General features: G+C 42.0%; 1 protein-coding gene across 1 annotated transcript in view; it reads left to right on the top strand.

Annotated features, from left to right (window-relative positions):
- PRKCH (protein kinase C eta) overlaps positions 1–13,035 on the top strand; it is a 110,006-nt gene that overhangs the window by 44,985 nt on the left and 51,986 nt on the right. Inside the window, exons 3-5 of the mRNA XM_026698642.2 lie at positions 8,229–8,379; positions 11,092–11,126; positions 11,442–11,530. Of these exons, the coding sequence (XP_026554427.1) occupies positions 8,229–8,379; positions 11,092–11,126; positions 11,442–11,530 (275 nt within the window). The remainder of the gene's footprint in view (positions 1–8,228; positions 8,380–11,091; positions 11,127–11,441; positions 11,531–13,035) is intronic.

The following is a 13,035-nucleotide window of genomic DNA, read 5'->3' as shown; positions in this document are numbered from 1 at the left end:
TTCAGTGCTTTTTTTCTCCCACTTTCTCCAGAACTTAACAAACACATTGTATTGCATTTCTCATGGTTAATGTGAAATTGCAATTAGTTAGTGATCTATTTGACATTTCTCCATAGAGAAACTCTCCCAAAGTGTCTCCCTCACTAACCCTCTTAGTACAGGCCATCTAGAAAACAGTGAAGACAACCTTCTTCTGGAAGGCTTTTGGTGATTGAAGATCATCTTGCAAAAGGGGTTGGATGAACTTTGATGGGAGTTTTAGTTATGGTGATTTTTTGAACTGTTATGGATTGTTCTACCATCGATGTGGTATTATCAATAATTAGTGTGGACCTGTTTTTTTGCAGGGTCATAATATCCTTGATGATGTCAGTTTGTACTTTCGGGCATACACTGTAGCCTTTTCATTCATAATTATGCCTACATCTTACTTCCTTGCAGATATTCATCAATGACACTCCAAAAAGTCCAGGCTACCTTCTTTCAGATTTAACCTATTCTTTCCTTTTAATTTTACAGATACACGAGATATCTTCCCCCCCCCCCCCGTTCCTTTCATTTGTTAATTCACTCTTCCATATGCCATTGCTAGAAAGGTCATTGATTGATTTCTATCACCAATCATAGCTTTGATGAATGGATGCTTTCTCATGATGCAATTCATTTATCTACTTACTCCTACCATTTGCATCCATCTCATTTCTTACGCTTTAAGTTAGACAGAGAAGCTATAGATTTGGTTAGCAGTCTTAACTTAAAGCCCAGGTTTTCCTCCAGCACACATATGATATTCTATGCTAACCACAATCTCTAATTTAAAGACTACCTTGCAATATCCCACAGTTCACTTTCTACCAGCTTGGAAATTTATGCAGGTACAGACACATTTAGTACATATTGCTATACATCTCCATTTCTTATGGAAATAATTATTAAAAGGAGAGCTCCAAAATTATTTTTATTCTCCCCCCCCGCCCCCCCATTTTTCTGTAGCAGATCCTGAACAGAAAGGGACAAACTTTTACAAAAGAAAGGAAGTAGACAGGATCATGTGCTTGTGGGCAGCCTGAATGTCATTATTAAAGAAAAAAAATTATTTTTTTCTATTTAAAAAAAAACCGTGCTATAATTTAGAGATGGGATTGAGTTAACAGGTTTTGCCCAAACCATGAATTCTCCATATGAATCCAAGCCAATTCTGCTTGTGGGAGAGCGCAGGAGAGGAAGAAGATATACAGTAAACAATGTGTAACCAGAGAAACTTGTATTGCAATCTTATTTCCATATAGAAATCTCACTACAGTGCGCAACTGCGTTAGCCTGGGATGGGCTTTCTTTGACACTGGGGTTCCAAATCCAGGATGTTGCAGGAGAAGAAAGTTAGTGACTCAGGAGGGGAGCAGCTGTTTTGTAAAGGCACAGGAGTAGGCAGTGCTGTTTTCAGTTCAGTATAAGCCCAACCCTTCACCATGTTTGTTGAAGAAAGCTGTGGAATTGCTGGTTGAAAATAAAGCTTTGTGTATGCCATTCAATTCTATGAGGATCGAAGGGAGTAGAAACAGATTGAGGACTGAAGGCTGCTGAGTCATCTCAACCTTCTGCAAGGTTTTTGCATCCTGGAACAGAAGTTGGTTGTCAGTCTAAGCCAGGGTGACCTTGAAACCTGGAATAAAGCAAGTTACAAAGGAGGGATGCATAGACTGCAGCTCCATATGCTCCCTGCAAACAAATTGCTGCTAATTGTAAAGTTTATTATGTTGGAAAGAGAAAATTATTAAAAATGTGTAAGGAATAACACACAGGAGGAGGAGAGTTCAGACCCACATTTGAAAATGCATGAAGTGGCCAAGCCTCTCGGTCTTTCTTTTAGAAGCAAAAATGTGTGGTTGTGTGGTTATTCTGGGAAGGTGCTGCAAAGGAGAAGCAGCCTCTGCAGAAAGAGCTGTGCTGCTCTGGGGGTGGGTGGGGGGAACCAGGAGGTGTAGTTAAAAGAAAGAAAACAAACTGGCATTACATTTTGCAAAGTTAGGAGCATTGTAATGAAATGTTGAATGCGAGATATAATTTATTCCTGCTCACTTATGCAACGGGGGGAAACCAGACTATAAAGAGAACAGAATAGAATGCCCACTTCTCCTCCATGCTGCATCGCATCGAGAGCCCAGGATGGGTTGACTCCTTCCTATGATGTCATAGCTGAGTCTGTACTAAAATATAAAAGCCAGACCCCGGAAGAGACCCCAGCTTTTGACTCAGTTCCTTTCAGTCAGTAGCTATGTCTCTGAAAGCTTCTGTTAGATAACACTCACCAGCGATCTTCAGTGCCGTTTTTCCTCGTTTTAAGCAAGGTTGGGAGCAGCGTTGCCAGAGCGCTGTTCAGGCAAGTTGGGCAGCATCTGTAGACCTCCCCCATGCCCGCGGTTTGAGCGATCGTAAAAAACAATTGGCAAACTGATACCAGCGTCAGCCAGCTGATCGTGTGGACAGAGGCTTCCCTTTCCTTTGCTGACTTCACTCGGGGCTCTTTATAGCCTAAGGAGCGATTCTTCGATCTTGGAGTCTGTTTCCCATAGTCAGCGGCCATCTTGGATTGAAGCTTTCCACCACGAGTTGAGCGGCCATTTTGTAAGCCCGGGGGCCAATTTATACCCTAAGGGGCTTAATACAAAAAATTTACAAACAGTTTCTTTCCATCGTAAGAGCCTTTATTCTTCAAATGGAGCAAGATAAGGGTCAGGCAGAATCTCCCCCCCAGTGGAACAGTCTCTTAAGCCAATAAGAGAAAAAGTTGTAGGCAACGCACCCAATCAGTCCAGAGGGAGGTGGCTGCTAAAATCAGAGCTAAGGCTCTAGTCCCTAAGAAGGCAACTCAGGCTGAGTTGAGGGCAGAAAAGCGCAGACATGCAGCCCTAGAGAGGCAGTTCAACAGAACTATTCAACAGAAGGGAGTGCAACTACAGCATGTTTCTGGTGATACCTGTGGGCCCAAGCCAAGCCCTCCCATCGGAGGTCGCCTAGCTTCTTTGCCTCCAAATGGGAGGAGTCAACGGCGGATGCCTGCGTGCTCAGCACTATTAGGTCAGGATTACAATTGGACTTCCTAATGCACCCCCACCCCCCCACTTTTTTTTTTTTAATCTGTCATGTCTCTCGGGACATTTCAAGGCAAGACCTCATGAATCAGGCCATTCAACTCCTTCTTGAAATCCGAGCTATTCAAACCTGTCCCCCCCTCTCAATGGGGACGTGGGCTTTATTCTTGCCTTTCATCGTTCCCAAAGCCTCAGGGAGGGTAGCAAACCATCCTGGATCTAAAATTTCTCAACCAATTTGTAAAATACAGGCTATTTAAAATGCAGACTCTGCATTCTATTTTAGAGAGCGTTCAGGAGGGCGATCTCCTCTCTTCCACTGATCTCATGGAGGCTTACCTCCACATCCCCATTTGGCCTCATCATCGCCAGTTTCTCTGTTTCTGTTATCAGAATACCCATTACCAGTATTGAGCACTTCCCTTCAGCCTCTCATCGGCTTCAAGGGTCTTCACAAAGGTTCTGGTAGCATTGATGGCATCTCTGCTTTCTGTTCCAGTGAGGATCCAATGCTACTTGGACAGCATTTTGATTCTGTCCTCCTTCATCCATGCAGCCCATCAGGATCTGCAAATTACCCTGTCATATCTCCAGAGCCACGGATTTTTCCACTCCTGTCCACTCTAATGGTTCCTGCTTCCCTACCAATGAGCAGGAACCAGCCACTCATCCATCAAGGTCCCGCTCCCACCACAAATCCGGGGATCTCTCAGTTGGTGGTGTTCCCCATTAATTTGGAAGGGACTCCTTTTCAGGGTCCCAGACAGGCTAGTGATAACCACCGATGCCAGCCTCCTGGGTTGGGGTTCCCATATGCAGGGCCAGATAGCTCAGGATCTTGGTCCAGGTCAGAGCAGGCCCTTCCCATAAATTGGCTAAAGCTCAGAGTCATTTTTCTAGCTCTCAAGCATTTCAGGCACTCAGTAACTGGCTCTCATGTTCTAGTCCTTATGGACAACATGGCCGCCATGGCTCATGTCAACTGGCGGGGGGGGGGACGAGGTCCAGAGCCCTCATGGGAGAGGCTCTACGGTTGGGATTATGGGCAGAGCAACACCTGTTGTCGATCTTGGCGGACCACTTCTCCGGGATCAACAATTCCCAGGCTGACTGGCTCAGCAGGAGCCTAGTCGACCAGGCAGAATGGTCCATTTCTCCTTCTCTATTCAGGGACTTTTCCCTCAGATTCGGAACACCAGAGGTGGATCTTCTCCACTCCTCAAATTGCACAGGTCACCAGATTCTTCACCAGGTTTCCTTGCCAGGGAGCGGAGGGGACCAATGCCCTTCGGTGCAGATGGCCCAAAAGTCTCCTCTATGCATTTACCCGCTCCCATCATTCCGGCAGTAATTCGGAAGATGAGCTGAGCTCCTCCTCCTCCTCCCTATTGGCCAAGGATGCCCTGGTTTGTGGACCTGGTCAACCTGTCGGTGGCTTCTCCTTGGAGGATCCCAGCCCATCTAATCTCCCTTCATCAGGGGATTCTGCTCCACCCGGAGCCCCAGTAGCTCAAGCTGACCATGTGGCACTTGAGCGGCAGCGGCTAGAGGTGGCTGATCTTCCTGAAAGGGTCATCATCACTATCCTAGCAACTCACAAACTTCCCATAAGGCGCATCTATGATGCCACCTGGAAGGCCCTTACCGATGGTGCCTTAGTGAGGTCTCTCTCTCCCGCTTTAGCCCAGTTGGCAGAGGTTCTTAGATTCCTTCAGCATGATCTGGAGAAAGGTTTGGCCCCCAACACCTTACGCAGGCAGGTTGAGGCCCTCTCCTTGGTTCTTTTATGGGGTTCGCTTCCTTCCTTATTCCATCACCCTTTAGTCAGGAGGTTTTCGAAAGGGGCTTCCAACCTGCATCCTCCGGTGGCTCACAGGTATCCTTCCTGGGATCTTCATGTGGTCCTTTATGCCCTTACAAAGCCCCCTTTTGAACACCTTAGAACTTTGTCTCTCCATTTCCTGACTCTGAAGGTAGTGTTCCCCGTTTCCATCACTTCAGCCAGGTGGGTATCCGAGCTCGCTGCTCTTTCCATCAGACAGGACCTTTGTTCCTTTCACGATGATAAGGTTGTCCTCAATCTAGACCCCTCATTTATCCCAAGGGTTAACACCTGTTTCACAGGTCCCAGGACATTATGTTTCCTGGCTTGTGCCTCCTCCCGCACCATGACTTAGAGCAGCAGTGGCACTCACTAGACATAGGTAGGGCTCTTAGAATATACATTAAGCGCACTTCCTCCTTCAGGAAGTCAGAAGCCATGTTTGTTTCCTTTTCCCTTCTCACTTGGGGCACAAGGCCTCTTCTCCTACTATTAGCAGGTGGGTCAGATCTTGCATTGAGCAGGCCTACAAAGCTGCAGCCCTTCCGGTTCCTCGAGGTCTGATGGCGCACTCTACCAGAAATGTAGCCACTTCGGCTGCCTGGGCGACCCAAGCACCCTTGGAGGAGATCTGTCGTGCGGCCACGTGGACATCTCCATCTCCTTTCATCAGATACTACCGTCTGGATTTCTTTGCCTCAGCAACTGCAGCCTTCGGCAGACGGGTGGTTCAATGAGTAGTTCAACAGTCGGTGTGATGAGCTGGATGAGGACCCACCCGTGGACATGCAGGCTTTGGTATGTCCCATCCTGGGCTCTCGATGCAGCATGGAGGAGAATGGGCGTTACCCTGAATGCCCTTTCTATCTATGCTGCGAGAGAGCCCAGCCCCTCCCTTGATTCGTCCGGAGAGGGTAAGTCATTTCTGTGTTCATTTGTGCTTTCAGAGACACCTTTCAGTCTGTCAAGTATCTTCGCCAAAGCTGGGGTCTCTTCCGGGAGCTGGCTTTTATATCTTAGTACAGACTCAGCTAAATGACATCATAGGAAGGAGTCAACCCATCCTATCCTGGGCTTTCTCGCAGCATAGATAGAAAGGGCGTTCAGGGTAACTTCTACCAACGCCCATTCCACATTGCTGAAAAGAAGAAAAAGGGGAATATAGTTTGCATGAAATTTTCCTGTACAATTTTTGTATATGGGTGCCAAATGACAAATCATTATTATGGAACAGAATTAAACGCATCTTGCCCTAGTAGGGGAAAGACTGCAAGCCAGGGTTGTCATCTCCGGTTTTCTTTTGTCGATGGGTGATCCCAAAATCCAGCCTTGTACCATCAGCTTTTCAAATAAAAGAATTAACAAAGTAGGATGGTAACCACTGTAGAATCAAGTTGAATCTAAGTGACCATGCTTTAACCAGTAGCTTAATTATTTCCTTCTGCTTGCTCTAAATTTCACATATGAAACAATAAATTCATACCAAGCATTTCAGTGTGGAAAACTGAACATGGATCTTGCTGACTAATTTGGGGTGCTGCTTGTGAATACAGAATGGAGATGCGCAAGTTCTTGCAGGGTTCCCTAACACATCCACATATATCAAATGTCCAAAGGAGGGACATGTGAGCCCTTTCAGGTAGGCCAGATCAAGAAGCAGATATTACAGGGATTCCAAGAATGCTGCTTCATTATGAGCAGAATCAAATGAGCAGAATCTTGAAAGCCTGTTCCAAATTTCTCACTTTTCCATCTTATACCAAAGAAAGTGAAAGTGGGGTTAGTTTGAATTGCTCTTTCATACATCCTTCTGCCCCTGAACTGTGTAATTTCTTCTCCAAACCCTTCATAATGGTTCACTCTTTCCTCTCCCTCCCCTAACAGGTTTATTGTTCTCTCCCAAAGGTCCACTCCAAATTCCTTTACAGAACATTATTATCAATAAGAGCAGTGGCTGCTCCTCATGTCCTTCACTAGGCATGGTCTGCAGCATTAATTAGATTCGGCTCTTGCTGAAAATTACACATGTATATAGCCCTTGATCTTACAACATTTAATAGAAACCTATCAGGGTCTTTTTCAATGGGGTCAGTGGGCCCTGGACGTCTCACAAGGTATAGTTCAGAATTTGGGATGGTGAGATGAATCCAGACATTTCATTCAACACAACAAAATGAATTAGATAAAATATAATGGCAAATAGTTTCAGTATTTGATCTTGCTAACCCTTACTAGGCTGTTATTTTCAATGGACAAAGGCAATGGAGCGAAAAATATATCAAGATGAATTAAGGACAAATTAGATGACAGTGGTTGAGGGTTCAAGTGAATATGCCCCCCAGCCTCTCCGTGTCTTGGAAAGGTTCTGGGGCACCCAATGCTAGTTTAAGTTCATCACCAACTCACTGTTCCTAGGGTTGTCTCCTTTGTGGGGTTGTTGTATGTAATTTGGAGAGAGAGAGATAACATTTCCCTTCTAAAGATAACTGGATTATAAATGAATTCACTGGACAGAAGGCCTTGAAATCATATCCAGCATGTAAACCATGTGACATATGGAAGTAGGAAATATGCAACCATGTGGATGTTAAAATAGCTGGTTTGAAGAACTGGAAGAAATTAATGATAAGATTTTTTTAAAGGGAAAAAAGAATAATTCAGTTCAGGAATACTTCATTAAAAACATGTTATTCTAGGAACTGCAGTTGAATTTACTTGATCAATAACAAAAGTAACATAAATTCAAGGTTTAAAAAAAATCAAGGAAACCCCTAATAAATATAAGGTACTGTAAAATGTTTTTCATTGTTGTGATATATTTGAATATTCAAAATGCTTCATACTTTTTGTAATATTCAGAATATTTCATATGGAATAAAGATTGGAATTGCTACTTCCTGAATTAAGGAGACCCTGATAAGGCTTAAGGATACAACTTTGTCAATTGTGTTCTAAGGCATTTTAGCATCCAAAAGAGTAAAACTGGTTCATAATGCCATGTGCCTACACTTAAATCAAGCTCTGCATTTTGATGTATGAAAGAGCAGGAAATGGAATGGAAACCAAGGGAAAAGGATACTAAAAATAAGATTGGCCATGCAGTCTAGTAGGAGCCCTGCTTTAGGGTTTGCTAAAAGGGTTAACAGGGAGAATGAAGTGATAACTAAAGGAAACAGGATATTGCAAAGTAATGGAGGAAGCTTTGGGATAAACATGGGTGGAAAATTAAAGGAAAACAGCAATAGAAAAGTCATGACATTTGAATGACAGGCAGCAAATTATTCACTTGTTTAATTGTTCTCTTGGGTGCCTAGGAACACTCCAGAGGGACAGGATCTTTAAAAACTTCACGCGGAAACGTCAACGGGCCATGCGCAGGAGAGTTCATCAAGTCAACGGACACAAGTTTATGGCAACTTATATGCGGCAACCGACGTACTGCTCACACTGTCGGGAATTTATCTGGTATGCTTGAAATGAAAACAGGCTTGAATGGGAGCTTTCACCTAGGAAGTTGCTTCCATAATTTCCGCCCCTTTTGCTAAGTATAAAGTTCCCTTTGGGTTGAGCTCAACTCCTTGTGACTTCATAAATACACCCATGTGGTTTCCTGGCCACAGTTCAAAAGTGATTTACAATTGCCACTTTCCAGGATGTGTGTCTACACCCCAGCTTTGTTTTACAGCCCTGGCATTCTCTAGAATTCTCCCCTCCAGGCCTTAGCCAGGCCTTGACCTGCTTAATTCCTGAGCCAGATATTTAAAGCCAGCTGCTGCCACCTGCTGAATTCAGTGCCAGCAGACTAATCCCTAAACGAGTCAAGAGCAGGTTACCCAAAACACTTATTCTTTGGATCAAAAAGAGAGGTTACAACGGGAGCAATCACTGACTTAAGATCTGATACTTTTCCTGAAAGCAGCTTTAATCAAAGCTATGCAAACTATCAAATCTGCAGGGGAAGAGTTGGAGGTACTTTCTGGTACTGGTGGAGAAAGTGGAATCAATGTAGATAATGTAGAATGTGATCTGAAGTTTAGGGTTCAGCACCAGAAAGTTGTAGCTTTCGTTTTAAAATGCGCAAACTACTATGCTTGAGATGGTTGATACAGTGGAGCAGCTTGCCTTCAGAAGTTGTGGGTGCTCCATCACTGGAGACTTTTAAGAAGAGACGGGGCAGCCATTTTGTCTGAAATGGTATAGATTCTCTTGCTTGAGCAGGGGATGGATTAAAAGACCTCCACGGTCCCTTCCAACTTTGTTATTCTGCTAAAGTCTCATCATCTGGTTTTATTACAACCGTTGATTATGAATTATATATTATTTAATACGTATAAAATCATTTTGGTTGGAGCAAACAAATCAAGCCACTAATTTCACAACTAATAACTGTATGGAATTAGGACTTGGGCATGGAGATATTGGGGCTTTAACTCCCCCCCCCCTTTCCCCCCCACGGCAATCTCAGCCCTTGCCTTTCTGTTTGCATTGGTGAAAAAGCTTCCATTGGATCTCATGGAAACTCTTTTATCTGTTCAGTTGGCTAGGCCTGATTAGCAGAAGAGGAGAGGAGCAGGTTAAACTTTATAGCCCTCAATACCATTCATGTTATACTCCCAAGATGCCAACGTAATTGCATGGGTATTTCCATCATATGTTAATAATGCAGACTGCTTATTGGATGATATTTGCAATGTCCTAAATAGTTCCACTCAGAACAGTTTTGTGAAATAGTCTCACTTTTTAAATACAAAGCAATGAGTACGTGTTTTCATAAATATGTTTCTTGTTGTTCATTAATTGAAAAAAGAAATTTGAATTGCAAAACTGTTTGTTGGAGTGGGCTAAAACATTTTGGGTGCTAGTTAGTCAGTACAATGTAGGGACATTTATTACAACTTACATAAGTGTGTTCATAGAGTTTGATCCTTAAAATAAAACAACACTGTGGCCATAAGCCAAAGCGCATCTATTTCTAAGTAAGCTACATCAAACCTAACAGGATTTCGATCTCAATTCTTGTGGAAAAGATGGGATTGATTATTGATGCCTGTGTTTCTGGGATTAGTCTCACTGAGTTTTATGATGCTTCCTACTAAGAGATTGCACTGAATTTTATATTTATGTCTAAATTTATCTCTTAGAGTTTTGATTAGAAATTTTAGTCTGAATTTTATCAGTACTGGAAGTAAGATTCATCACCTACACTTGGATTTTATGTATTTTTAAATGTATTCACAAAATGTTGATACTACCCTAATCAATTTACTCTGGTCATTTGACAATGAAAGCAAAATAAGCAACCAATAAATGAAAACTCATCACCTCTAATTGGTCTTACTTAACCTAAGAAAATAGTTGCGTTGTGTCCACCAGTTCAAATGCCCTTTAGAGATTTTTGGAATGCCCAGAGTGAAGGAGCATGTTCTACCTTGCTGAGATTTCTTCTAGTTCACATTCCTTTCAACTCTGAAAATGAAGGGACCTTGAGCAATCCTCCCTCGTATTCAAAACAGGAGGGCAGAATTGTTTTGGGCAAGGCGGTTCTTGATGAAACCCAGTGTTGTGCCATATTGGACTTCATAAGTGATACCCAGCACTTTAAACCGGGTGCAGCATTGCAAAATAAGTGCTATCCTGAAATAGCAGCTTCCACCCACCCACAACTTGGCTACTGCATTCTGTGTGAGCTGCAGCTTCTGAGTTATTTTCAAAGGGAGTACATTCAAACCTAGTACATTGTGGTAATCAAAATAGGGTGGTAAAGGCATGCATTATCCTCACCAAGGTTTGCAGCTCCAGGTGGAGACATATCATTGGCATATCAGTTAAAGCTGGTCAAAGTATCCCTGAGTCACAGCTTCCACCTGCTATTCCATCACTAATGATGAATCCTGGGCAAGCCCGTGACAGAGGTCTTGCTGTGCTAAAGGGAGGATGATTCCACCACTAGTACTAAAGTTTCCAGAATGCCTAAATGTTTCTGGATGAATAATAACTTTGTCTTCTTAGAGTTTAAGTTGAGTTAACCTCTCCCCACGCTGTTGGTATGATATACATTTTGAACTTTGCAGCTGCCTCTCAACCTTTGTTCTGTTCCTGTGTCAGATTACCTGACCTACTTTTTAAGTGTTTGATCTCATCCTGAGTCATATGTTGCCTCTGCTTTATCTTCAACAGGGGAGTATTTGGAAAGCAGGGATACCAGTGCCAAGGTACAGTAAGTTATTGTTAGGGTTACATCGTGCCCTACACATTTGTCATTTTCCCCTTTTTACACAATCTTCTTGCAGTGAATGGGAGATTAGGATATTTTGTGGATCACTAAATGTTTTAAACATTTCTTGGCCTTTTCGTCCTTAAAGGGTTAATTTCCAGTCCTGATCATTTTATTGTCTTTTCTTTGCACATACCCCAGATAGTTTGGATCAGAGGCAGTAAAATTTTTAGTCCATCTCAGAGCAAACCTTACTTTTCTGTATTATTTTCGGATAGTTTTCATAGTTTTCTTTTTCTGCCTTCTTTTCTAGTTTGCACCTGTGTTGTGCACAAGCGTTGTCACCATCTCATAGTTACAGCTTGCACATGCCAGAATAATAAAAAGAAGATAGATATGAAGGTAAAGTCACAGCTACACATTTGGAGTTCTGCGTGTTGTTAATTCTGGACCAAAGGGATTATGGGAATAGTTTTGGAATAGCTATGAATTACTATTGTTAAAGACAGATCAAGATGGATAAAATATACAGGAGTCAAACCTAACACAGTAACATCTGACTAATTAAATATATTGTCAATTGCAGCGTAATGACATAATATATTATTCCTTAGATAATAGGCTTTATTTGATACATTTTGAAATAGCTATGTGCCTTTAGTTACCTGGTACCTAACTCCATTGGTTTGTGAAAAATTGATGTGGCAATGCAAAGAGTAAAGGTATCATCCAATCAGTGCTAATAAAGATAACATCAAATGTAGTTATTTATTTGACCAATTTATATGGCCATTCATTGCACATAATATGATGGGCGGGTGTACAGTAACAGCAACAATTAAAAGAAGGTAACCTAGTGCAGAGAAAGAGAATGTTCTGCTATTCTATTTCATTTATAACTTTAAGACCCTACCATAATTGGTTAATTCAATTCAGTGTTAGAAGAAAATATTTACCATGATTGGTTTTTAGATTTTATAAAAATAAGAATTCTTCATTGGACAAGTGTGATTGGACACACAAGGAATTTGTCTTTAGTGCATAAGCTCTCAGTGTACATAAAAATACATTCATTAATAACAATGATTGATCTACCTATATTTATTACGGTCTTTTAGTACTACATACTGATAGCCTCAGCATTCAAAGAGGTTTGAATGAAGAAAATATAACCTATGCTGCCAAAATGCTCAATTTTTTGTTTCATTTCATTTCATTTATTTAATCTTTTAATCTTATATTACCTCTATGTCTTATATTATGCACTTTGACTTTAGTATCATGTTCTCAAGATTCATGGATTAGTTAGATATCAGGCTTATAACAGTGTGTAACAACTTTTGTGCTACTTTAATATATAGAAGTTCAGCTGAAGCATTATATCTGCTGTGGAATTATGTCATGGCATTTGCAAAACAATTGTTATTTTGCCATCTAGATGACTTTAGGAATCATGTTCAGAAAAACACACAGCCGTTTTCTTGAGAAGACAGAGGGGAAAGAACAGGTCTGAATGTTTCTCAGGTTAAGAATTCCCTCATGTAGAAACTAGATCAGGAAGAATCTTAGCCTGAATTCCCTGAAATATTGGTTTTCTGAATGTGGGGAGTTTGGTTATAGAAATAATTTAACTGATTGACAGCCCAGCATTAAATTGCCCTTATTTTAGAATAGCTGTTAAGTTATCTGAAACTTGTGCTGACATCAATTAAAGTCTGAATGCTAATCTGATGGTGATTTTAACTGTTTGGATGGGGAGAGCATCTGGGTTTATTCAGTTTTGGGCAAGCCATTCTTCAGCCTCAAAAGCAAGCTAGTGGCGATTTGATTTGCTTTCTTTTGTGAGAAGAGATAGTAGATCCTGGTTTCTTCTTGAACAAGTAGCCATAGCTGGCATGTTTGGGACC

The sequence above is a fragment of the Pseudonaja textilis genome, chromosome 1 (assembly GCF_049901715.1).
Source record: "Pseudonaja textilis isolate UNSWEBS1 chromosome 1, rPseTex1.2, whole genome shotgun sequence".
NCBI classification, from domain to species: Eukaryota; Metazoa; Chordata; class Lepidosauria; order Squamata; family Elapidae; genus Pseudonaja; species Pseudonaja textilis.
This window is presented reverse-complemented; position numbering and strand designations above follow the sequence as displayed.